This window comes from Mesoplodon mirus, assembly GCF_964341445.2.
Source record: "Mesoplodon mirus genome assembly, chromosome: 15".
Classification (NCBI taxonomy): domain Eukaryota; kingdom Metazoa; phylum Chordata; class Mammalia; order Artiodactyla; family Ziphiidae; genus Mesoplodon; species Mesoplodon mirus.
In genome coordinates, this window is record NC_138991.1 from 54711682 (window position 1) to 54738822 (window position 27141).

A 27141-nucleotide genomic window follows, 5' to 3' on the forward strand; every position below is an offset into this window, starting at 1 on the left:
GGGTCTCAGGAAGTCAATATGTCCACTCCCTTTCCTCCACGTGGAAATACATTAAAAACTCCTATGACAGAGATACATCTTACCTCTGTTCTGGGTCTAATATAGACAGGGTGCTGCAAGCGCTAAAAGAAACTAACGTATTTGGGGAAGGAGGGAGCTGAGAAATGAGGCTGAAATTCACCAGAGTGCTATGGATTCCAGAATCAGGAATTTGGACTTTTAAGGATATTTCATGAAAACCAACACATTCTGGTTGTGATCACCTGTGTAGGAGCTCAAGCTGCCTCACGTCAATTTACAGCTGGTATCAACCCCATTCTTTTATGGTTCTGAGCACATCAGGACCAGTTTTCCTCACTGGACGATTGACAGCCTGTTGTTTTGCCAGATTGTTTGAGGGCATTAGAGGGCGGTGGGGGTGTTGGTTTCCTTTCACTCTGAACCTCAGAGGGAACTCGTAGCTCTTATCTTCATTTTCTGAGTCTCTGTACAGGGACCCTACCTGGGATGGCTGATTTAATTAATGCCTCTGTTTTCTATCTCCAGCCTTTGAAGCTGTTGTCATGTTGTTGGAGTGAAAGCTGCACAGTGACACCCCTGTGGGTTGCACCTGCCAGAAAACTCCCATCCACTGTTATCCTCAGCCACAGAAACTGGAGGCAAGGCAAGAGATGTTTTGATCTTGAGGATGTTTATATCTCATCCTGAGAGAGTTGACCACAGATGAGTTTGAATCTCACTCACTTCCATTTCACAATTTTATTTGTCATTCGTCCCAAACTCATGAAAGCCCTGGTCACCAACCCATATCCATTCATGATCATGTGGCCTCAGCACATGGCATTGGGTAGACAGGTGACACCATTAACCCACCAGCTTCTTCCTATATGAAGTTAGAAAGTGTTGAAAACAGAGCATTTGGATGATGAGAAAGGGTATAGTGAATGTCACCACAGTGCAAGGATTTGGATGCCCCAAATTTCATTCCTGTTCCACTTCAGAGTAAATCCTCAATCTCCATGAGCTTGGAGAGATCTGGTGAGAGTCTTGGGCTCTGGAGTTAGGAGGAACCTCAGTTTGAACTGAACTCTGAAACGAATCCAGGCTGGGTTAGATTCCTCTCCTATGGACTCCCAAAGCACCCTAAACTTCCCCATTTAGAACATATCACATTTTACCACGAGACTCCTGAAGAGCATGGAAAATAAGTTTTGTTTGTGAAAAAGTAGAAGAGAAGGGAACCAACTCTTATTGAGAACCTATTATATGCCATATGCTTTGCAAATCTATTTCTAATCCTCAAAGTAATCTTGAAATATTTCCACTTCTATTCCCATTTCTTGGCTGGAGAAACAAATACCCTGGAAAGTTCAGTGACTTGACCAAAGACACACAGTTAATAAGTGGCAGTGGCAGTACTGAAAATTAGTCTGCCCAATAATTGTTTCTATTGGCTGATTCCCTAATGAACCAGAAATTGTATTTATTCGGAATCTTCTGTGTTCTGACTCTGGTAGGTAATCAAAGTTTTACTGTCTCCCAGTGGGCTCATAGGGGAAGAACACTAAGTTTGGGAAGAGGATGGCAGATGGTGTCAGGAGCACTAAATTACATGGCCTCAGGGATGCTAAGATTTCCTAGGCAAATTCCAACCACTTGGAATTAAGAAATTGCACATTTTTTTTCCATTTGCAAAGCTATCCATGAACACAGGGTGTGCTGAGCAGTCTGGTCATGGTGTTTTTTTTTTTTTTTTTTTGCGGTACGCGGGCCTCTCACTGCTGTGGCCTCTCCCGCTGCGGAGCGCAGGCTCCGGACGCGCAGGCCCAGCGGCCATGGCTCACGGGCCCAGCCGCTCCACGGCACGCGGGATCCTCCCAGACCGGGGCACGAACCTGTGTCCCCTGCATCGGCAGGCGGACTCTCAACCACTGCGCCACCAGGGAAGCCCTGGTCATGGTGTTTTTATTTGCAGAGGACTGCTTTCAAAATCTCAGAGTTCTTTGCAAGGAAAATGGCAAACACAGGTTTAAGTCACCAATAAAATTAAGTGTTTAAACCAGGTTTTCCTACAAAAAGCACATAATGGGCAGATTTCAGATTTCATCAGCTTCAAGTAGCACAGAAGGAAGTCTAAAACATTAAGGCGAGAGAAAGCATTCCAACTCTAAAGGTCAAGTTAAGGGCTTTTACAAGCAATGTTTGATTCCAGGTGAACACGCATATAGAGGTGGTAACATCTGCAAAGACATCTGGATTGTTCCTCAGAAGCACAATATTTAAATTGGTGGAAATGACACCTGGGGGGAATGATCTTTGCTAGCATCCTTCTTGCTTTACAAAAAGGAATGATCAAAATAATATAATATTGTAAAGGTAAAATATCACATTGTCAGATCAAGAGACCTGAACCCTAGGTAAAATGATGGTGGTGGTGGTGATGCTGATGCTGATGATTGCATGACTGTTGAGCATGTGTCACACACCAGATATTGTCCTAGTCACCACCCTTGAGTGTTATCTATTTAACATCTTGTGAGTCTGTTATTATTAGCCCAGTCTTAGTGATGAGGAAAGAGAGTTGCAGAAGTTAAGTAACTGGCCACGTAATTAATAAGAGGTAGACCAGATGCAACTTGGACCAACCAGCTTAATAACATTCAATTACCCTATGCAATATCTCCAAAAATCAATCAATTCACTTTCCAGGGTGATAATAAAGCACATCTTATCAGCAGCAACACAGAAACAAAACATTGTCTAGAAAGGTTACCACATCAAAGGCCAAAGTCTTCATCCAACAGAGAATGTGATGTCCCAGGAGGCACAGAAGCACAGACTTCTTATCTAATCTCTGCTCCTTAAAAACTTCCTAAATGGACAGAGGTTCTTTGGCAGATCATTTGTACCCTGGCGTCATTTCTAGAGTTGGAGTTCTTTTTTTTTTTTTTTGCGGTACGCGGGCCTCTCACTGTTGTGGCCTCTCCCGTTGCGGACGGAGCACAGGCTCCGGACGCACAGGCTCAGCGGCCGTGGCTCACGGGCCCAGCCGCTCCGCAGCATGTGGGATCTTCCCGGACCAGGGCACGAGCCCGTGTCCCCTGCATCGGCAGGCGGACTCTCAACCACTGCGCCACCAGGGAAGCCCGAGTTGGAGTTCTTAATAGCAGGCTCAAGGGATCCAGAGGGCAACATACGAGCATCAAGAATCCATGAATTCCCGGGCTTCCCTGGTGGCATAGTGGTTGAGAGTCCGCCTGCCGATGCAGGGGACATGGGTTCGTGCCCAGGTCCGGGAAGATCCCACATGCCGCAGAGCGGCTGGGCCTGTGAGCCACGGCCGCTGAGCCTGTGCGTCCGGAGCCTGTGCTCCGTCCGCAACGGGAGAGGCCACAACAGTGAGAGGCCCGCGTACCACAAAAAAAAAAAAAAAAAAAAATCCATGAATTCCCTATAACTATATCAAATATATTGTGTGTGTGTGTTTTCTGGGAAAAGGGTCACATCAGGTGCTCCAAGAGGTCTAAGACATCCTCCATACCACCACCAAAGGGAGGTTTTCAGTGCCTAGGTCTTTCAAACCACAAATTGTCCTCTGTGCTTAGTGAGTCCTGGACTATTCCCTGCTCAGAAAGGCAACAAGGTGTACTAAAAGTAGCATTCTTTCATTTAATCACTCATTCATTCATGTATTTATCCATTGCCTTACTTTACACCCTGCCCTAGGCAATGGGACTTCAGTGACAAATTCATTTTTAAGGAGTTCCTAGACTAGCAGAAAGAAAGATACTTAAGCAGATGATTATAAAAAGGGTTATAATGTCAATAATAGATATTTACAGGCCACAAGGAGGAGCATCTAATCCAGGCTGAGAGGGTTGGGAAGATTCTGATCTGAGTCTTAAATAATGAGTGCGGTTAACCAGATGTAGAAGGAAAGGCATTCGGGCAGAGGAAAGAACCAGGCCCGGTAGGAGGAAACAGGATGGTGGATACACGGGGGAACTTCCAACAGCCTGATTCTCCCAGAACATGAGAAGGTAGAGGATGGTAAACGATTAGCCTGGGGAGGGTGCAGGACAGGCTATGGAAGCTGTTATATGACCCATCTTTACCCTACAGGGAGGAGAGCCCATTAAAGGGCTTAAACAAAATTGTAGGTAATACAGCTGCAGTATGGAGAGGAGGTTGAGAAAAACTTGGTTTATTAGCCCAGGCACGAAGTAATGAAAACTTATACAAAGCTAGTGGTTGGGTCATTCCATAGTAGACTTGGATCACGTCTTATTCTGTCTTTTCCGTCACTTGTCCCAGACCTACTACAGATATCGACAGGTGCTCAAGTAGTATAGGTCGGATGAATAAATTAATAGGAAGGATGGAGAGGTGGATATCATGTTTGAGAACTATTTTGAGCATTAGAGTGGCAGGAACTGGAAACTGACTGGACATGGAAAGTGAAGAAGAGGGAGATTGAGGCAGCTTCTAACAGCACAAGCTTTGGAGTCAGCCAGACGTGGGTGTAACTTCTATCTTCTGAACTCGAATGGTGCTTGTTTGGGACAACACCTGTAGGAATGGAAGATGGTGGTGATGGTTTAATGTGGGCTGTCCACGAGATAGAATAATCCTTTGTATGTATATGAAAAAGAGAGAGAATGAGAGAAACAGAGAGACAGAGAAGAGAGATAGAGTTCCAGATATGGAAAGCCAGAGAAGAGAAACAGAAAGAGACTAGACTAGACAGAAAGAGAATTTTAGAAAGAAAGAAAGAAAGAGAGAGGGAGGGGGGGAGGCAGGGAAAGAAAGAAAGAAAGAAAGAAAGAAAGAAAGAAAGAAAGAAAGAAAGAAAGAAAGAAAAAGAAAGAAAGGAAGGAAGGAAGGAAGGAAGGAAGGAAGGAAGGAAGGAAGAAAGAAAGAAAGAAAGAAAGAAAAGAAGGAAGGAAGGAAGAAAGAAAGAAAAGTTAAGTTGAAGGAGAGGAACAGAGGTGAAAAAAGAATATGGAGGAAAAAGATACAGGAAGGGGCAGAACCAGAATAGAGGAGGGGAAGAAAAAGGACGGGAGAGCCAGGAGTTTTAATGGGTGTCAATAATGCTTTTGACCTGGTACAGCCAGGTATACAGGTGTGTGGACACTCAGCATAAGCAGAGACAGAGAAAGAAGAGAAAAAGCAAAATGATATGGTACAGATGAATCGGTTTGCAGGGCAGAAACAGAGACACAGATGTAGAGCACAAACATGTGGACACCAAGGGGGGAAGGTGCTGGGGGTGTGTGTATGATGAATTGGGAGATTGGGATTGACATATATACACTAATATGTATAAAATGGATAACTAATAAAAACCTGCTGTATAAAAAAATAAATAAAATTCAAAATGATAGAGGCCCCTGCTGGGAGGAGAGGGAACAGACCCGACTTCTCTCTTGCTATGCAGACAATCCCCGCTCACACCTGATCCTCTGTTACCCAGTATTAGTCTGCTGATCCATCACAAGACCACGTTGCCTCTGCGCGCAGCTGCTCAACAAGATGACTGGCACTTAAAAATCCCAGAGGGGACTGTTCCTTCCTTTGCAAAAGTCTGGTTCTCTCACTTTGCCCCCAAGTTGTCCATTGAAGATTTGCTGGGAAGCCCCAGTGACAGCTGAAGATTGACATCACATCAGGAGGATTTACTCCAAGATTCTGTTCAATTCTGGGTGAGATTTTTAGCCAGACCAAGAGGTCCCTTTCTGGAAAGAACATCGTGGTAATTGCTGACAGTCCCCTGTTCCACAGATGGAAGAGTTCAGAAATAACAGAATAATGAATAAGCAATCAGTCAATTCTTGGGTCTGCTTTTACTGTCCTTCTAATGGGATGTCTCAGAGTCTCCTGGGATTCCCTAAACTATAGCACTGTTCCCAGAGAGACCAAGAAACCAAGGCTGAAGACATAATAACTCATAACCAACATCCTGATTGGAACGGATGGCCATTCCGGAAGTGGTGACAAGTTGTCTTGTTGTCTTATCTTCTCTCTCCCCAAGATCCCCTGTGAAGGCTAGACATGAAAAGTTCCTGACCAGAGAATAGACTTTATTCTGAATCCCAGGTCTGCCCTTCCCTAGCTGTATGGCTGCAAGCCAATCACTTCACCAGCTGAGCCTCACTTTCCTCCTCTAAAATTAGGGTAAATAGTTTCCACCTCATATGATTTTTGTGAGGACTGGTGCTAATGTATGCAAATTGCCTGGCACGTAGTAGACTTTCAATAAATGATAGCTATTAGGATTATTATGATGGAGGGCATCTTTGGCGAGGATGCAAAGCCCGGCAGCCTGGCAAAGAAGGAGCCAGAGCCACAATTTGAAAACTACCACCAAAGTGTGCAGTAGCCCTAATCAGAATTCTCACTAAGTTCTGGTAATGAGAAATGTGCAAGAAGACACTTTTCAATCTCCTAAGAGAAAACAGGAAGTGGGAGGATTTTTAAAAAGTGAAGAATTGTAACTTTCAATGGCATCTCATTTTTGTCTTCTTAATCTTAGGGAGTGTTAGGAGAAATTGAATGACACCCCTCTTCTGTGCTCACCTTTTGACCTAATGGGGGTGTTTCATAATACTCTTGTCTAAGAATAATTAGTGCCCAAGTGGATGTATTTCCCTGCCAGCTTGAGAACTGAAGGGCCCTTGAAATAACTGAATACGTTACAGGAGGGAGCATGGTGTGGGCAGCGGGGTTTGGCCTGTAATGTTCTTTTTTGGTGGTGTCTTTTTTTTTTTTTTTTTTTTTTTGCGGTACGCGGGCCTCTCACTGTTGTGGCCTCTCCCGTTGCAGAGCACAGGCTCCAGACGCGCAGGCTCAGTGGCCATGGCTCACAGGCCCAGCCGTTCCGCGGCACGTGGGATCTTCCCGGACCGGGGCATGAACCCATGTCCCCTGCATCGGCAGGCGGACTTTCAACCACTGCGCCACCAGGGAAGCCCCTTGGTGGTGTCTTTGATTTTGGTACCAGGGTGATGGTGGCTTCATAGAATGACTTTGGGAGTGTTCCCTCCTCTTCAGTCTTTTGGAAGAGTTTGAGAAGGATCAGTATAAGTTCTTTGTATGTTTGGGAGAATTCCCTAGTGAAGCCATCCAGTCCTGGACTTTTGTTTGCAGGCAGTTGGGTTTTTTTTTTTTTTTTTTTTTGAAGTATAGTTGATTTACAATGTCGTGTTACTTTCTTCGGTATAGCAAAGTGATTCAGTTATATATATATTCTTTTTTATATTCTTTTCCATTATGGTTTATCACAGGATGTTGAATATAGTTCCAACAGGGAGGTTTTTTTTTTTTAATTACAGATTCTATTTTACTTCTAGTGATCCGTCTGTTCAAATGGTCTTTTTCTTCTTGATTCAGTTTTGGCAGGCTATATGTTTCTAGAAACTTGTTCATTTCTTCTAGGTTGTCCAGGTGGGCCTGGATGAGAGATTCAGGATTAAGGTTGTAAATGACAGAATGCCTCTAGAGAACCTTTTATATGAGGTTTGCCATGTGATATGGGTACAAAGTAGAAGCTTCAAGGTAGTTCTTTTAGGAAGTGATTCTAAGGAAAAGGAGGAGGGGCTGGGAAAAGGAAACAGGAAAGGAGGAAAAGCCAACAGTAGAAGGCTTCATGGACCTGAAAACCACTGAGTAGGTAGGCTCCAGCCCACTAGGACCCCTGGGGAGCTGATAGAATGCGCTCAGAATTGTCTGCCCAAGGGATGGAAGTGGGGAATAGGCACCACCAACTCCCATCCCATTGGTCAAGGTTTGGCTTGTGGGGTGTGAACCCCTCACACTTCCAGCATTGCACATGCTTCAGAATGACTGGGCTGGTTCCTGACACTGTCCTACCCGATGGAGGCAGGAAGTCGCTGGGACAGAACCTAAAAGCTCTACAGCTCACCTGGGCCAGGTGTTCCCTGGGTAGACCTGGCCAGCTGCCACAGCTGCAGCTCAGGTAAAACCAACTGACCAAGAGGAAGTGAAGTGGGAATTAAGTGGCGTGTGATGTAGAAGGTGCAGCAAGGGGCTGAAATGTTCACTTGAACATTCTCGGTCTGAAGTCCCTTTGCCTCTGAGAATAGAGAGGTGGGAGCTTGGGGGCGATGCGACCTCATGCACAAGGCCATCACCTTTGATTCTTAGAATTTTGCCACCTGCCATTTCAACGGTTCCCGACAGAAATCCTGCAGAATACAGGGCGGGGGTGAAAAGTCCTATTGTGCAGACAAGGAAAGATGCTCAGAGGCCCTCCACAACTACATTGGTGTACTGGGGGGAGAGCCAAGCCCAGGTGTGTAGAAGTGACTCTCCAACTGTGGTCCATCAACTACCCACATAAGAATTCCTAGTGTGTTTCTTAAAATACTGATGCCAGGGCCTCCAGACCTACTGAATTATGATATTTGAGTCTGAATACTGTCTTATACAAGTCATGAGAGTTTCCCTCTCCACCCAGAGCAGCTGCCCTGAACTTCACAATAAAATGGTACCTGGGTTCCAGCCAACAGAGTCTGTTTCCAGGGCCCTGAATCAAGATCTTTCTCAAGCCCAAAGCTACTCATCCTCCAGAATCCTGGAATGAAAAAAAAGCTGCTTGTTCTTATAGAAGCACCTCATGGGTGCCATTCCAAGCCTGAGGCCCAATGTGGGGAGGAGTCAGAGATTTTCAAAAGCAGAAATCCTGGCCACAAGGACTAGAGCAGCCCTAAAAGATCACAGCCTCTATATCATGAGGATGACGAAACAACATCCAAGATCACACAGCGAGTTTCAGTGCTAGAATTAAAACTATGAATTGCCTGATTCCTACACCACTGCACTTGGGAGTCCACCCATCTGCCAACCAGGAGGGAAATAACCTCTTGTCCAGACCCTGCCCCCACCCCCAACCCCCATCCACCCCCAAAGTAATGAGCCACATATTCTATTTGTCAGTCCCCAGGGCTGCCCACTCGGGGGTGCTAGATTCACTCTCCTCCCCTCCCACCTTCCCCACGCCCAAGCTTTAACTGAAGCTCTGGATGGTTTTCTGTTATCCCCGAGTCACTCTCTGTCACACCTGAGGGTCTGTGTTGAACTGAATCTCCCAGAACTTCACAGACTCTGCAACCTTCAGAAGGGCCTTGGAAAATAACAGCAGGAACTTCACAGGGCAGAAGGTTGGATATTGTCCAGTTGAAAGAAAAACTAGGTCTGTGTGGTAGGAGGATGCAAGACAGAAACGGAGAGAGAAAGTGAAGGAGGAAGGAAGTGGGGTGGAAGGAAGGAGAGAAGGGACAACATCAAAAAATAAAACAGAGAGAGGGAGACAGAGAAAGAGAGAGGGAGAACGTGCAAGGAAGGACAGAGTCCGTAATGTGTATGTCGGCCTCCTGCACTCGGTGCCAAGATCTTGGGAGGCAGGACCTGTGTCTGATTCGTTTCAGGGTACCAAGGCTTAGCCCTGAGCGGACATAGAGCAGCTGCTCAGTAGATACGCCGTCAAAGCAATCAGTAAACATGAAGACATCTCAGCCTAGAACAAGCCTAGGGGAAGTGTATCATTATTCCTAGTTTATAAATGAGAAACTTTAAGTCAGAGAGGCCGAATCAGTGGCCCGAAGTCACACGGGCTGTAAAAAGCTAGCCTGAGGTTCTCTCTTAAATCAGGCTGACCCCAAAGCTATGCCCCAATGCCTCCCATTAGCCAAGTTTGGACAGATAAATTCTCCAAACTTCCTGTGTTTATAAACCAAGGAAAACTCATCTTACTTATTGGGGTGAGTTGGGCCAGGACTAATGCCCTCCAGAAGTCAGAAAAGGGAGGTATGACCGACAGAGTTGGTGCTTCACCCAGATGGCTTCATAACCCCTTTCCTATTTCCATGCACCTCTCTTCCAGATTCCGTGTGCCTTTGATTCTAACTTCCAGCACCTGAGACCCTCTATGGAGGCATTCCCTGGGGCTACTGGTACCACTTTCCCCTCACATGCAGTGAGCCAGAGTTCCTGAGGTTGCCATCCCTTTGGCTAATGATTGGCAGGTGTAAGAATGAAAGAATGAAAGCCCAGCTTCTGTGCTTGGGGTTGGTGCAAATTCTGAGGCGCGTACACACCAGAGTACACTCCATGGGACATTCCCTGAAATTGCATCCTTGTTTGGCTTCTTCCCCTTGTGTCTAACATCTACCATTCCCTTCCAGTTCCTCCTGGGATCCCCTTGTACCTTGAACGTGAATCCTTGTCTTGGGATCTGTTTCTGGGGATCCTAACATAAACAAAAGGCAAAAACCAAGTTGGTTTCCAATGAGTAGGAATCAACAATAAGCAAGTGCATCCTATTAATAATAGCTCCAATTTTTTGAGCATCCACCATGATTGAATGTTTCACACAGCTTATCTCAGATGCCCAAATAACATTGCAAGGTAGGTCTGACTGAGTTCATTTTAGAGATGAGAAAACCTAGGTTCCGAAAAAGCTCAGTAATTTCCCCAAGGTCACATAGCTTGAGGTGCTAGGGAGGAAATATGAAGCCAAGGCTATCTGACATCAAGACTTTCCTCTATCCATGATGTCTCCCTAGATGGTACTTGCTTTTCCATTTGTCCATCTTCCATCTTCCTTTGGTTTTAAGGGGAAGTGATGGTGGCAGAAGGGATCCTTGTATCCTCAAGACCTAGTATAACACTTGGCACATAGTAGGTGCTCTGTATTTGTTGAGTGAATCTGAGGTGCTCTGAGAAGAACCGAACTCTCAGAAGTCTGTAAATTTTCCCCCAAATTTTGTTGACTCAGTTTGAGAAAGTATTGTGTACCCATGAGGCAGATACACGTAGCAAAAATGAGACCCAGGGTAAAGGCTTTAAGACCTACATGGCGTTAACTTTTGGTACCCTGAATCTGGGGATTCCACTGACACCCAACCTGTAGAATTCTTATATATTCATCTCAACTGCCTTTGATAAGCGGACACTGAGGCACAAAAACAAAATTACGGCATCAAAAACTTCCAATTACCAGAAAATAAGGCACCTGCACATCACAAATTGCCTCTTTAGAATCTTCCCATTTTGTCCCTTTTAAGATGAAGACAATGTACTGTTCTATTTGGATGCTGAGATTTTTAAAAATGAGCTGTCCTTTTATAATGTTTTAAAAAGAGGATTTATAAGATTTGAATCTAACTGAAACCTCTGAACTTGCAAAGAGGAAAATTTCAAGAGGATGTGACAAAATTATTTCTAGCAACTGTGACATTTCTTGATGTTAAATGCTTTCTTTGAACTGTACAACACAGCGCAAGTTGGGATTTGGAATCTGACAAGAAAATAAGTGAGATACCAAGCTGACAATGTAGATATTCTTCTCCTACAAAGGTTTTACCTCCATAACTGGATCCAGATAACTTAAGTTATACCAGTAACTTCAAGAGGGCTAAGTGAGATGCTGGAAATGGTGGAACCAGATACTATAAACTAGGTTTTGAAAGCCACACCAGCACTTGCTTTATGACCTTAAGTAAGTCATTAAACTTCTCAGTTTCCTTATCTATGAAATGGAGTTACTAACACCTTCAGAGTTGCTGGAAGGATTAAAGATGAGGTTGTAAATTTCTTAAGACAGAGTATAAGTTTAGTTAATTAAGCTGATGATGATGATGATGATGGTAACAGATGACATTCATTGAGCAAGGCTCTCAGTCCAACAGTCCTGGAGGAACTGGGCTTACAAGCAGATCTTTCTCCTCTTGAGCCTTCGGATGAGACTTTAACCCTGGCTGACACCTTGATTGCAGGCTCATGGGATGTTGCTAAGCAGTGCTCAGATTCCTGACCCCTGACAATAAATGTGTGCTGTTTTTAAAGCTAAGTTTTGGAGTAATTACATAGTTATGCTGCAATACATAACTAATACATAACTAATATGAAGCCAGGAGTTCACAACCATTTTTACTACCATGGATCTCATTAATTATGACTTATCCCCTATAAATCTCTAGATCTGAAAAATTCTTTCTATTGAACAAACCACATTCATTGAGCAAAAATTTATTTTCTTTCCCATTTCTTAAAATTCATCATAACTATATCTAATTAGGTGTGCAGTAAAATCAGTTCCTTGATATGCTCATGACATCACCAACAGCCAAAGAATTGGAGGGAAAGGCACCAAACGAAGTTCAGATATGTCTTATCCAAAGCAAAGAAGAGTGATTTTCTTCTAATCCCTTCTGCAGGGCCTGAGTGTGTGATGATTTCTGAATGAGGTTTTAAAATATTGAAAATAAATTACCGGTGAACTGTGCTCAGAGCTTTATCTAAATTGTCTTATTTCACTCTCATAACTGCCCTTCGATAGATGCTATTATTATGCCCACTTGGATTCAGACACGAATCCTTGAACTCCAGAGGTCCTACTCTTATCCAAAAGATTGCATGGCCTCTTAGAGAGGGAAAGTGACTTTTGCAAGGCATACAAAATTAAGGCATACTAAGTTAAAATTCCTAGTTTCCCGTCTGCTTGCCCCAGAGGCCTCTTCCAGTCCTGCTTTCTTTCCACCTCACAGACACTAAAGCATTCTGAAGGTCAAGGCTGTTTTTATGGAGGACAGACTTGAAGGACATTAAGGACAGAAACATCAACTGAGGCAGCATCAGACCGAGCTCAATGTCTCCAGGTCAGTGACACATAGTAGGAATGGATATTGACCAGTGGATACTCCCTGATCCAGAGCCTATTTGTCCCCGGACGTAACTGTACGTTCTTGGAACAATTTTGGTATGCATTACGGTTTCCAATTATTTACCACAAAGGAAGCAAGCACAGATATGGATCATGCAAGAATGAAATGGATTGTTGTGATAGGGTTGGCTTGGATCATACAATCTGGGTTTCAATTCCGACCCTGCTATTCACTACATGTAAAATCTTGGATGAGTCATTTCACCTCTCTGAGCCTCAGTTTTCCCCAACTCAAAAATGGGAATGATGCCTCTTCCTCAGAGCACTGATGAAAGGAGAAAATGAGGCCTAACCTAGTACCTGGCACATAATAAAAACTCAATAATTAATACCAGAAGGAGTTGTTGCTATTATTATCATTATGATGATTATTATCTTTCAAGGTTGAGAATGTATGAATTGATAAGGAAAACTCATTTCAGTTTTTAGGTGATGAATGTATTTCTAATGGGACTGATTTTTTAAATAAAAGAAACTGAAAATTTCTGGGACATTGAGGTCCTTGTAATTGGGATCTTCTAAGCACTGGGCTGGGGGGAGCTTATTTTGAATGGAAGGACGTAATTATTAACTGTTGCCAACATGCCTTTAAATAGTCCCCAGACAAGTCTGACAAGGGCTTCCTGAATCTCTGACATCTGCCTTTCTCCTTGGGGAGGGAAGGAGAACTGGAGACATCACTGGGATACATCCCAGTGTCTGACTGGCTTCATTCCAGGGAGTAGTGAGGACATTTAATAAAATTGCTACAGAAAGAAAAAAATCATACAACATGGCATGTGGTCAAGAGCTTGAGTTTGCATCGCAAAGATCTGGGTTTCAATCAGCCCTGGCACTGACTTGTTGTGTTACTTTGTGCCAATTTAATCTCTCTGAGCCTCAGTTTCCTCTGGGAGTGGTGGATAATAAAGTGTCATTTCCTACGGTTATCATAAGGATTCGCTGAAATAATAATTATGATAACAAAAGCTAACTTTTAAGTGTTTACTAACAGTTAATTAATGTGTTTAATCGATTATTTTATTTCTCACAGAAGCCAATAATAAAGATACTATTATTGTCCCTATTTTTAAAAAATGAGAAAATAGAAGTATGAAGAAAATAGGTAAGTAGCTCTAAGTCCTACGAATCCATGAATGCTTAACCTAGACCTACAGACTGTCAAGGGGATCCATGGATAGAATCCAGTGGGTTTGGGAACTTGGATGGTACAAAATAACATCTTTATGTTCACTAGTCTCTAAATGAAATGTAGTATGTCCCTCAGTTGGTGACGACGTCACCAATAGAAGCACAGATATTGTCGCATCAAATTGCAGTGGTAGCAGAGAGCTCAAAGAATTGTTTGTGCTCAGCACTACACTGAAACCTGTCATTAGGTCTTGTTCTTTAATGCATGAGTTAAAAATCACATATATTACTATATCACAAATGTGGATTTAAAAAATATTTTCATCACTGTATTTCAAGATAATAGGTTTGTTTTGTAATCCTATGCAGTTTATTCTATGCATTTAAAGTCAACATTTTGAGAAAGGATCCATAGGTTTTACCAGACCACCAAGGGGGTCCATGGCTCATAAAAAGTTAAGAACCTCCAAGCTAGTCCATAGATGTTAGAGCAAAGGAAAACCCTTAGCGTAAAGCCAGGTACATAGCAAATGTTCAATGCACAAAAGCCATTACCATAGTGATTATTATTACACCCAGCAAAATCCTGTTTATCCAGGAGCAAACTTTTGGAAGTAAGAAGGGAGTCAATCCTGTTGACTATACCAAATGGTACAGCGATGGGAAGGTGACCACTCAATCAAGCAAGAGAGCAGGATTGGAGATTATCTATCCCAGCCTCCTCCTTCTTGGGGGAAGAAACAGAGTCCCAAAGAGGGCTATTTTCAGGGCCCAGGGCACATGGCAAATTAGCGTTGGAATCAATACCAGCAACCAGTTCTTCTAGAGTCAGTCCTCTGCCCATCGGAGGACCCGACCTTTCGACACTGGACATGAAACTAAAAGATGAAGGTCCCTCTCTTTGGAAGCACACACCTTCATCTCATTTCCTTCTGCATCCCAAGGTCCACAGGAAGAGCTCACAGATATGGGATGATCAGGGAATTGGCATCATGCAAATGCCTCTCGGGGGTGGTCCACGGCGAGGAGGCAGTATCTCTTACAAACACTGAATCCAGGGCCCGCATTCAGACCTGTGGAGCTTGGGGATCAGCATCTTTATCAAATTTCCCCACTGACTCACAGGCTCATGCAAGTGAGAACAACTGTATAGTAGTTAAAGTATGAACTCTGGAGTTCAAATCCCAGTTCTACCGCTTAATAGTTGAAGCACTTTGGGCAAAATTACTCACGTTTTAGATACATCTCTCACCTCCAAAGCTAATAGTGCCTACCTTATACAGTTGTGATGAAAAACTGTGACCGTCACATCGTCTTCGACAGTGTTTGGCACATCGTGAGAGCTCTACAAATATAATTGATAAGGTGGTTGTTGTTGTTGTTGTCTATGACTTGTAACCAAGCAGACAGCTTCACTAATGGAAGAGTCTGTCACTGGCCCCCACCCCCCCAAGAGGCATGAGTCTGTATCCTATTGAAACATCCACAGGGCTGTGATGTGTGCTGCTCAGTAACTCCCCTGATCTGAACAGTTCCCGAGTACTGGAAAAGCATCCTCTGCCATCTAGACATCTCTGAGGACCATAACTATGCCCCAGAGAGAGAGCAGTGGGGTCTGCTCTGGGAGGCACCAAGTGACCCACGACCATTGAAGGATCTCCAGATACCAGAGTAAGGACCCTCACTCTGACTGCAGTTTGTGGTCCACTACCCCTATGGACAACTTCCCCAAGTATCCAGAGAGCGGAAGCTTCATTCCCAGGAAACCTCAGACATCCAGCTTTGAGCAGCCCTGGGAGCCCCCACCCCAATCCCTGTGTCTTTAGGACTTCGGTACATGATGGCTGACTTCCAATTAGTGCCAGGGCATGGGGTGAGAAGGGACAGTCCCCCTGCTTTGTTCTGGTTTCTCTCTTCGAAATCTCTCCACCCTAGCATCTCTGTGCCTGGGGCTTTCTTTGCCACCATGGAAATCCCTCTGTCCTTGCACATGATGGCCTGGGGCTGTCTAAACATTAACACCTCTTGAAAGCAATGCTCAAATGATGTCTGATGGGAGTTGGTGGGTGAACACCCCAGCTCCATGCCCACTTGGGTGGGATAATTCTCCCAGTTTCCCTGCAGCATTAAACTGTAGTCGCTCATAGCGGTAGTTGATGTGATAAATCATCCTTTATTAGCTGGTTTTCTTCCCGTTTCACCTCCCCAACACCAACCAGTGTTCCCTTCATTTCTCAAATAAGCTCCTTGCACTCAAATTCTTCTCTCAGAATCCCTCCCTGGTGGAACCATATTAAGGCAGGTTTCGACCTGAGAACTCAAATTTAATGCTAACAGAAGGCAGGCAGGAAATAAAATGTAATAAACAGTGGAAGAATCCAATCTCCCATACTTTCCATATTTGTGTCTTTTACAAACCTGGTCACTGGTAAAAACAGAAGTGCAAATCTCAGCAAGAATCTTGACCATTAAGGTTAGATTTAGTTATGATCAGGGAGACCAAGCCATGATATATATTTTAAGGCAGGAAGTGAATTAAGAGACATGACCCAAGACTCTTACCAAGAACCTTTCAAACAAAAATGTCTCCTGGAAAATGTGTTGCTATTAACTAAAATCTTCCTTTACCTGTAAGGATTTCTCGTACCCTCAGAATATTAAGGATTTAGCTCCCTAGGCTAACACTGGTGCTCCCTGGTGAAAACTCAGATTAGGATGTAGGACCCTAGAAAGATACATGGTAACCCCAACAGCATCACATATAATCAGTTTTATTGCCAGGTAAGAAATTCATATTAATATAGTGAATACATGTTTACAAATAAACATTCTTAGAAAACAAACAAATGTTCTTTTTTCATTGTAGGAAGTATTATTGGTATCATAAACTCTGCAGTTGTTGACAAGTATTAACACAGGTTTACTTGCAGAACATATGGTTACTAAAATATTTGCACATAAAATATGCTCCATTTACACACAAAAAAACTGGGGGGAGTTAGATGGAAATGCCAGGTGGAGCCCAAGACCGACGGAGGCTGAGACGCTCTGGGAGGGCAAAGGGAAGTCAGACTCTGGCCCTGTTGGGTTGGAAGTTGGGGGGTAGCTAAAGGTAAGAAGAAGAGGCTACTGCCAGGGCAGGGGATGGGGAGGGGATAGTCTCCCTGCTTTGTTCTGGTTTCTCGCTTCTAAGTCTCCCCATTCTAGCTAGAGGATCCTTGTTGATACATGGCAGTCACAGTTCTACAGGTCATGATAATCTTTCAGTATCATGAGGTCTGTCCACCCTCCCTAGAAGAAGCCAGAGAACAAACTTCCCTGTCCAAACTCCCTCCCTTCTCCCACTTCAGTTCAGCTCCCAAAGCCAACTGCAAGGTAACGAACCTAAGTACCGTTCTTGGGCTCTCACCACTGTTACTTCTTATGGACCAAGCTGCAACTTCACTGCCGAAATTATAGCTGCAGACCTCCAATTTACAAAATTCACTGGGTGCAGTTTACTCAGAAGAGAAGGAACATGACGAATAAATCCTGTAGATTCAGAGACCAAGAAAGGTCCTTCATCAGGGCTGGGATAAAGGTCAGATGAAGGGCGTTGAGGGAAAGGAGCAGAAAGGAGCTAAAAGGGAGACTAGAATGATAGAACTTTGGAGCTGGAGGGAACTTCACCAAGTATTTCCTGAAGTATGCGCTGTGCACCTCTAGTGAACGCAAGATGGTTTTCAGTAGTACGTGGATAGAGCGCTACCACTGAGTCACAGAGGAAACGATTCTCTTTTCACCTTTCTTAGCCCATTTGATTACTTCAAGGAGAAAGTCTCCAGTGGGTGCCGGTATATCTTGAACGTCTGCTAATCTGTTTTTAATCAAGAAAAGGGGAGAGGGAGAGAGAAAAGAAGGACGGGAAGAGAAAGAAGGGGCGCAAACGCCAGGCTCCAGGTTCAAACCCTTCTCCGGGTAACAGTCTGTAGCTAGAACGTGACCATCGCTGCACTGTTGCCTTTGTCCTTATCTTACACTCACTTTCTATTCAGGGTGACTGATATTGGTTTTCTGTTTGTGATACCGACAGATAGTTTTCCTTTCAAAAGTTAAATGTATTAAAAATGTATCAATTTAGGTACAAATATTGTGATAGGGATACACAAAGATGCCAAAAGTGTGTGGCAGGTACACAGATAACTAACATCAAGGAAACACTGACCAAACCCACTAGTCTTTACTCCACAGTGGGGAGCACTGGGGTTTCAGCCAAGAGGCTGAGAAAGCAGGCACTGAATCTCCCAGCCCGGCCTCACCCAGCACAGAGCCTCATTATTCACAGAGGGTCTTCTGGGCACGATTTCTTTTCTTTTTTCTTTTTTAATGAGCAGAGGTTTTGCTATTTCCAAAAGCTTGAAAAGCTTGATCTCACCCCAATTCCCCATGTTTCAAGTGGAAGACTAAAGCCCAGAGAGATAAAATGCACTGTCAATGTCCCCAGATCAGCTGGGAGTAAAAAAAGAGAATAAACAGCTGGTTTCCCCGATCCCATGATGTCAGAGAGATGGGGAAGCAGAACGCTGATGTCCAGCATTCCAGGAAGGGTCTTGTTCAGACCACGTTCAGTTTCTGACATCAGAAGAGCTGGGGGTCTCTCCAAGGTTCCTGTTAATTAGCTAAGCCATTTAAGGGACTGGTTGAAAACTTCTCACCTTAAATGAAAATCTCTTCTCTGTCAACCTCTCTCTTTGGGCTGCCACTAAACAAATCAAACTATTAGGAAAACTGTCTTTACTGGGACACCCATTAGCTATGAGAACCCATCTGAACAACAACCCCGGGGTATCGTGGATGGGAAATGAACGCATTGCAGTATCTGGAGAAGTGGTCTGGAGGGATTGTTTGTCTATCTATCCTGGGAATGATGGGACCAGGAATGCTTGGGTCCCACGCTAGGTTTGGGGAGCCTGGGGTGGGACTCGCGGAGTTTTGACAGTGTGCGGGGGAGGGAGGTCTTGGTCTTTGCAAGTTGCAGCATTCCCCCTCAGAGTGTGGGATCGGGTGGGCTCACCAACAAACAGAGGATGGAAACACCTTCTACTACTGCAGAAAGACAGGAGGGAGGAAGGCTAAAAGAACACAGGTTGCACTTGGGAAACAAGACTGTCATTCAACAGTGACACATTGAAGGCACCACCCACGCTTATGACATTTTCAGTCCAAAGCAGTTGAAATTCGGCAGCGGCGGCAGCAACAGGCTGAAGGGGAAAGGAGTCGGGGATAGACAGTTAATAGAGGACTGGTTTCTGTCTGTTTCTTGTCTCAGAGGTGGGGGGACAACGCCAGAAATCAGAGGCTCTGGGTCCCCTTCTCACCTCTTGTCAACACTTCAACTGTGAATTTTGTTTGTTTGTTCTTGACGACGTTGTTGATTTCCTAAGTCTTGAAGATGTTGGACAAAAGTTACTTTGCTGTTCTTGTCTGTTTTGTAGTGGGATTCTATTTTATTTTCCTTTTTTAAAAAATAGTTATTTAAGACTCTGGACCCTCTCCCTGCCATAAAAGCCTACCCCTCCCATTTCCACAGTCTTTATGGGAGTTGTCTAAAAAAGTTCTTTCTTTCCCGTCACTGTCGGTGGGTTCAGGGTCTATTTATTTTTTGTGAGTTTGAGTGCGTGTTGTTTTTGCTTCCAACCTTGATGATATGAGAAGTACTATAAACAGCGTGGTGGGGGGGAGGGTCCAGTTACTGTCTCACGCTCATCACAATTTTATGTCCATATCGCTACTTCCTGGGATTAGAAAATGCTTATCAAGTGCACCAGTGACCCCTCTTTTCTACCCCCCCTTCCATCCTTTCTGGCTCTTTCACCCAGAAATAGACAATGCATGGTCAATGGTATATGTGCTCAAATGGACAATTTCTCTAAATTGTGCTACTTTTTTTTTTTCATCATGGATTTCAGTTTCAAGTTAGGAGGAAAAGAAAAATCAGCCCCACGGTTTAGGCATGTGAATTGGCCACCTCGACCCTGAAGTCGAAAGAGGGTGCCTCAGTTTCCCCTTGGCTGTATTGCTGACCGTCCACGTTCCGGTCTTGCTCAGCTGCCCGCCGACACGTGTTAGGCATGACGCAGGAAAAGCGTGATTCCATGTCACCAGTAGGTTTGTCGTCGGTCGGTGTGGAGGGTGAACGTGTGGGTGGGTGTGCGGGCGGGGGACAGGGAGGGTGTGTGTTGGGGTATTTTTTGCCTCTCTCAGTTGAGTGTGGTCTCCAGGATGTCCCCTGTAGTGACAGCTCAGACAGTCACTTCCGTTTTGCTGTTGGTGATGAAGTATGGCTGCGGGGGTGGGTAGTGCTGGGTGCGAGTTCCCAAGGGGTCGCTGGAGCCGGAATCAGCCGTGCCCAGCTTGCCCTTGTTCCCATAAGCTTGTTGCCGCCGAAGAGACTGATCCTTGGGGTCCCAGCTCTTAAAGTTGGCGGTGGAGTTGTAGGCCAGGGGGTGGGAGGGCGTCTTGTTGGTGCGGGACTTCTGTCCGTTCTGCTTGGCCAGGCCATGCTCAGGACTGAAGGCCCGCGGCTCATCCTCCACTCTTACGGGATGCAGAGGCAAGTTCCCCTTGGCGGCCAGCTCGGCCAGGTGCCGTCGCTTGGAGTAGAAGTCATCATTTACCTTGTCGGCTGTACGATGGGACAGGTAGGTGGACGAAGGGGAGAGGAGAGAGCAGAGAGAGGGAGAGAGAGGAGAGAAAGACAGTTAGGGATTGGCAGGTCAACCCAAGAACAGCATCTCAGTGGGCCAACAGTCCAAACGAGACACACAGTAGAAACTCCACCCGGAGCAGACAGAAGGAAGGAGGACAGGGTCATGTGTTTTCCACCAACAGGAGGAGGACCAAGAAGGCGAGGGCATCCCCAAGGGAATCTCTAGCTCCCCACAAATCCTTCTTCCCTCACAATCACACCTAGCACTCTGCCACCCTTGCCTTTCTTATAAAATGCAAGTGTTGTTCTTTCTTCATTATGAAAATGATGCTTCTCATTCGAGAAAATATCAAACACATTGAGAAATATTCGTATCTATCAGCTACTGCCCAAGACAGTCGATATCAATACTTGGGTGTGTTTTCCCCATAAAGAGTTTCATTTGGAATTTGTGTTAGTGCTTTTGGTTTTGCTTTTAGCAGTTAAGCAGACCTGTGTTCAAATCCCACTTCTGCCACCCACTGGCAGTGTAACTTTGGTAAATAACTTTTATTACCATCAGCTTCTACATCAGGAAAGTGGTTACAATAAAAAAGCATATTTCATAGGGCTGTTTAGAGGGTTAAGTGATGACATACGTAATGTGCTTAGACGTTAGCCACCACCATTATCATCATTATAAATAACTGTAATTTCTCATGTAACATTCCAGCAAGCATTTCTTCATGTTGTTATAAATCACTAGTGAACAGCATTCTAATACCTACATAATATTTCAGTGAGCAGAACTATGAAAATTAATCATTCATCCTATGGATGAGCATTCAAGCTGTGCCAATATTTTGCTAATATAAATCAATCTGAAATGAGAATTTTCTAGACTAAAGCTCTCTTAGTATTTAGAATTTTGAATGTAAAATAATTCTTAAAATATTCTTTAATCTGTATCAGAGGGTGGAAAACTATAGCCCATGGATCGATCTAGCTGCCACCCATTTTCATAAATAAAGTTTTACTGGAATGCTGCCATGCCCATTCCTTTACCTGTCTGCAGAGCAACAGCAGATTTGAGTGCTTGTGACAGAGACTGCATGGCCCACACAGCCTGAAATATTTACTATCCAGCCCTGAAATAAATTATCTGAAGTGGAATTACTTGGCCAAAGGCTGTAAACATTATTAAGGCCCTTTATACATATTGCCAACTATGCTACAAAAGAATTATACCAATTTCCGCTTCATTCACCACACTCTAAAGCACTGAATGATCCCTTTCTTTCTTTCTCTTTCTTGTTTTCTTTTCCCTCTCTCTCTCTCTCTCCCTCCCTCCCTCCCTTCCTTCCTTTCTTTCCTGCCTTCTTTCTCAATTTATTTGATAACTTTCTGAGACTTTATTTTATTTTCTCTCACAATTCTTTTATTAGAAGATCCTCTATACTTTTAAAATTAATGTCTTAGCAATAAACTCTTGAACATATGTCTCTCAGGAGTCCAGAAATATGTGCTGCTCTTTAATCCACACTTCTAGCATCCCATACTGTTACGTGTGTGAAATTATGTAAATTCATGGAGGTCATTGCCCTTCCACGTTTCTTTTCTCATTTGATCCTTTCAACCACAGGAGGTGGGAAAGACAGGGATTATGACCTCTGCTTGACAGATGTGGAAACTGTCAAGCTAAGGAACATGAAATCATTTAATTGAGGTTACCCGCAGCTAGCGGCTGAGCCAAGGTAGAACCTAACTCCATTAGACGTTATTTGATGCTTTGGAAAGGCCGTAGAGGGAAAGCTCTGTTTTCAGGGATGAGTGAGCACATATGCCCCCCCTTGCCCCTTCTGCATCTGTGGCAGACATCACTCATTGATCACAGAGCTCTTTCCTAGCTAGCATGGCCTTTGCTTAGATTCCTCAACACAGCACCCCCAGAAGCCACATGTTAACCTTCCAGGCTTAATACAGTTTAAGTTGGGTTTCTGTCCATGTTTAATATAAACAACCCTGAGTAATGCAATCTTTCAAGAGAATGTCCCCCCTTCCTTGAATTCTAGAGCTGTCTGAAGATACAGACTATCAATGCCAAAAGGAACTATGGAATAGCTACCGACATGGGAAGAGCACACATTCCCGAAATACCATGCATTCCTTAAGGTGGCATGAGTTACATTCGAGTTGGTATTAGAATCGCATCTTTCTGTCTTCCAGAGGAAAGTTCTAGGTTTCCAATGCCATGATGTTTCAAGAGAAGGATACTCTGACATCCCTCCTTGGATTTCAAAACTCATGTATCTGGTTACCTCCAGGACAGAGTCACTGGCATCTCCCACTCAAGGTGGCCAAGACTGAACCCATCAACATCATTCACATCTGTTCTGCAGGCTCTTCCTTCTCTCACGAGTGGGAACACCAACTCTCTAGTTACTCAAGCCAGAAACACAGGAACAGGTGCCGACGTCACCCTCCTCTTCTCCTCAGCACAACTGCTAACCCACAGGTCCTTCCCATCGTACCTACCAAATGCTTCTCTAACCTATGCTATGCCTCCTCCTTGCTTTGAATGCTGCTCTACTTGTACCACCAAACTGGCTCCCCTGCCTTGAGTCTCACCTCCCCCAGGCCACTGTCCACACTACAGCCAAAAGCATATTTCCTCTCTTGTTTTGTTTTGTTTTGTTACGTTTTGTTTGGCCACACTGTTCAGCTTGTGGGATCTCGGTTCCCCAAACAAGGATCAAACCCATGCTCCCTGCAGTGGAAGCTCAGGGTCTTAACCACTGGACTGCCATGGAAGTCCCCCAAAGGCATATTTCTAAAACTGACCATGTTACCATTTACCAAAACCTCTCCCAGCAATTTTTCTCAGTCATTTAGTCATACATCAAATAGGCACAGGCCAGGTGATAGACATTGTAAGTATAAGGACATTGGGAGAATCAGAAACAGACAAGGTCCCTGTCCTTGTGGGGTGGACATTCTATGAAGGAAGGACAGAACGTGACCAAATAATCTCACAAATTACATAAAAGTAGAAATATAGTAAGTGCTATAAAGAACTATCCAGTCTTATGAGTATTAATAATGAGGTCTCTGAGCTGGTCTGAGAACCAGAGGATGGAGCTGACGTGTCTCACCCCTTCATTTACAACAGATGCTCTGTTATTCATCTTTCAAGGTTAAGCTAAGGTGATGCTTTCTGATTCCCTGGCTCCCTCAGCAACCTCTGCACTACCATAGTCCTGACTGCTCTTTTCTAGTTTTCCATTTTCACATCTATTTGCTCTCGCTAAACTGCTTTCAGTCCCTTACTGAAAGTCTCACCCACCCTCATTATGTCCCCGGGCACGATCCAGAACCATTTATTCCCAAATTCCTCTTTCCAGACAATGGACGAGTCTAAGGGAAGCTCAGAGCAAGGGATGCATTGGAAGGTTCCCGTTTCTGACAAACTGAGGAAATTGATTATGAAACAGGTGCCCCAACAGGTAGGACAGGTGATGTCCTCTCAACAAGTAGTCACAGGGGCATTCAACTTTTGCCCTATCAATGCAGGTATGGGAAGCAGCCCCCATTAGGAGGAATCATGGAGTCGCCCGTGGAGAACCTACAGTACATCCTTCTCCACACCCAACCCTGAATTTGTCTCTCGGTGAACCTGTCATTGGGAAACCCCTGAACATAGAGTGTTTGGTATATGGGGCAAGGGTGGGACAAAAATCTGTAGGCTTTGGAATCAGACAGACCTGAGTCTATGAGACCTTGGGAATGTCAAACTCCTTTATCTCTATTTCTTTTGCTGTAAAATGAAGGTAATATAACTACGCTGAGGTTTATTGTTAAGAATAAATTATATGAGACATATAAGCTATATAACACAATTCTGAAAGAGAGTAACTAGTCACTACATATATTCTGTCTGTCTTCTGGCTTATCAAAGAGGCACTGGATTAAATCCAACAGACATTTACTGAGCACTCTGTGCCAGATACCCAGTTAAGCACAAAGGAAGCACTCATCCAAACTAACCACCCTTCCTTCCTTTCTTCCTTCCCTCTTTGCTTCCCTCCAGCTGCCATGTGTATTGAGTGCCTCGCTGTCCCTATGAGACGACACAAGAAGGGGCCTTGATACGTTTGGGATGAGGTGCCGGTTAGGGAAGGCATCCTTGAGGATGCTCTCTTAGTTGGAATCTGAAAGTGAAGAGTAACAGAAACAGCATCCAGGTGAGCGCACATGGGGTGTATTGCAAAAATAGCTGTAATACTTTGCAGTTCCTTCCATCGAGAGGTGGAGTCTATTTCCCTACCCTATGAATATGGCCTGACCTTGTGATTGGCTTTAACCAGTAGACTGTAGCAGAAATTATGTCACGCACACTCCAAGCCTGGGCTCTTAGAAGTTCTACAGCTTCTGTTATCAGATCTTGGAACCCTGCCTCCATATGAAAAAGGAAGCCCAGGTTAGCCTCCTGAAGGATGAGAAACATGCAGTCCAGTTGCCCATGTTCACCACGGCCAACAGCAGCCTGCTACCTGCCAGATACCCAGTGAGGCCATCCTAGACTGTGCAGCCATTAGCCCACCTGCCAGCTCATCACAGACACTAAGTAAGCCTGGCCAAAAGCAGCTAAGCCAGCCCAAACCAGAAGAACTTCCCAGCTGATCCAGAACCGCAAGCCCAATAAACAGTTGCTATGTTAAGCCACTAAGTTTTGGGGTAATTTGTTACGCAGCAGTAGATAACTGATACAGAACAACATTTGCAAAAGGCCTGAGGTGGGAAGTAGCATGGTAGCTTCAAAAACTGAAAGGATATGTATGTAATAAAGTGAAGAAAACAAGGGGTCATCAGATCATCTAATGTCCTGTATGCAGGATTATAACGTTCACATCTATTTGTTTGTCTATCCCCCCTCCACATGACTCAGAGGTGTTTTTGACAAGTACAGAGCAGGTACAGACTTGCTGCATGGGGCATAAAACCATCCTTCAAAGAGTTATTTTCAAGATAATTTCAACAAGGATGTGGTTGGTGGTTAGGTGAATGAACTGTTCCCACAACCAGGAAATGCAATTTTTGTGAAATCCTCTTTTTCATCCCCTCTGATTTAGATACCGAGGATGGGAAAGAAATACTTACCTGGCCACTCTCGGCGTTGTGCATTGTGGTCCCTGTCTTAGTATATTAAAAAGCGGCTTGTGAAGGAAATCACAGATTCATTGAGCAGCCTTGTAAGCCCCATTAATAAATGCATTAACCTAATCAACCCAGGTACCTCGTGGGCAGGTGGTTAACAAGCCGACCAGGTAACAGATGTGTGAGGCTTTCAACAACACTGGTCCTCTCCGTTTTGATTTTTCTTCATTTAAAAAGAGGAAGAAAGAATGAAAAAGGTGCTTTCCTTCCAATCAGCCTAATTGCCTTGAAGGAACCAAGGCTTCAAAATTAAACTGTACCTTCCTCCATCTGTCTCTCTCTTAATTAGCAGCAGACATTTGTACAGGTGCTGGGTGGGATGGAGCTTCGCCTCCATGGAAATGGAGAATCAAGGTAATACCCAGTTTTCAAAACAAGCTACACATCTGGGGGTCTTGGCAGGTGGCCTCCCACCTACCTTCTTTCCTTGGGCCAAGGATATCTTAAGGAGGGGTTCCTACCACTCCTTCTCCCTTGGTGATCATCTTGGGTCTCAGGTGATGGATTTCACCTGGTAAGCAAGGTCCCACCCTAAGCTTTCAACAATTCCTGATTTGTCCCTATCTTTGGTCCAAGAATATACTGAAAGAGCGATTAATCTTCCCGTCACACTTAAGAATCAAATCCAAATGATTTGCTGTGACCCCGAAGGTCGGCATGGCCTGGCCTCTGGCTGTTGCTTGCCCACCCTCATCTCTCCCATGCTTATTATGACCCATCACATAGTGTACTTAGTTTCCTAGGGCTGCCATAGCAAATTACCACAAACTGGGCAACTTAAAACAACAGAAATTTATTCTTTACCAGTTCTGGAGGCCAGAAGTCTGAAATCAAGGTGTCGGTAGGTCTGTGCTCCTTCTGCAGGCTCTAGGGAAGTATGCTTCTTTGCCTCTTCCAGCTTCTGGCGGTTGCAGTAATCCTGGCACTCCTTGCCTGTAGCTGCATCTCCAATCTCTGCCTCTGAATTCACATGACCCTCCTCTCTGTGTGTGTCTATGTGTCCAAACTTCCCTCTTCTTATACGGACACCAGTCATTGGATTAGGACCCACATTAATCCAGGATGACCTCATTTTAACTTAGTTACATCTGCAAAGACCCTATGTCCAAGTGTGAGCACATTCTGAGGTTCTGAGTAGATTTGGGTCGGGGTCGGGGGAGGATGCTATTCAATCCAGCATACACACACAGGATTCCTTTCTATTCCTGAACACGCCAAGCTTTTCACCATCTCAGAGCCACTGGACCTTGTCCCTGTTGTTCTCACTGCCAAAGCACCCTTCTTTCTGGATCCTTCTTGTCATTTGGTTCTCTGATCAAAGGTCACTCAGAAAATTCCTCCTGATGACCCAGTGAAAACACCCCCGTTGCTCTCATCACCTTTC

The 27141-nt window shown here is 44.4% G+C and overlaps 1 protein-coding gene across 2 annotated transcripts in view; it reads right to left on the reverse strand.

Moving 5' to 3' along the window:
* Positions 1-20157: 20157 nt before the first annotated feature.
* The window catches only part of SHISA9 (shisa family member 9), a gene marked incomplete at its 3' end in the record, with an annotated part of 295168 nt that continues 288184 nt past the window's right edge, over positions 20158-27141 (reverse strand). For both annotated transcript variants that reach the window (XM_082644977.1, XM_082644976.1), the window contains one exon: positions 20158-20540. In XM_082644977.1, coding sequence (XP_082501103.1) covers positions 20158-20540 — 383 coding nt within the window. The remainder of the gene's footprint in view (positions 20541-27141) is intronic.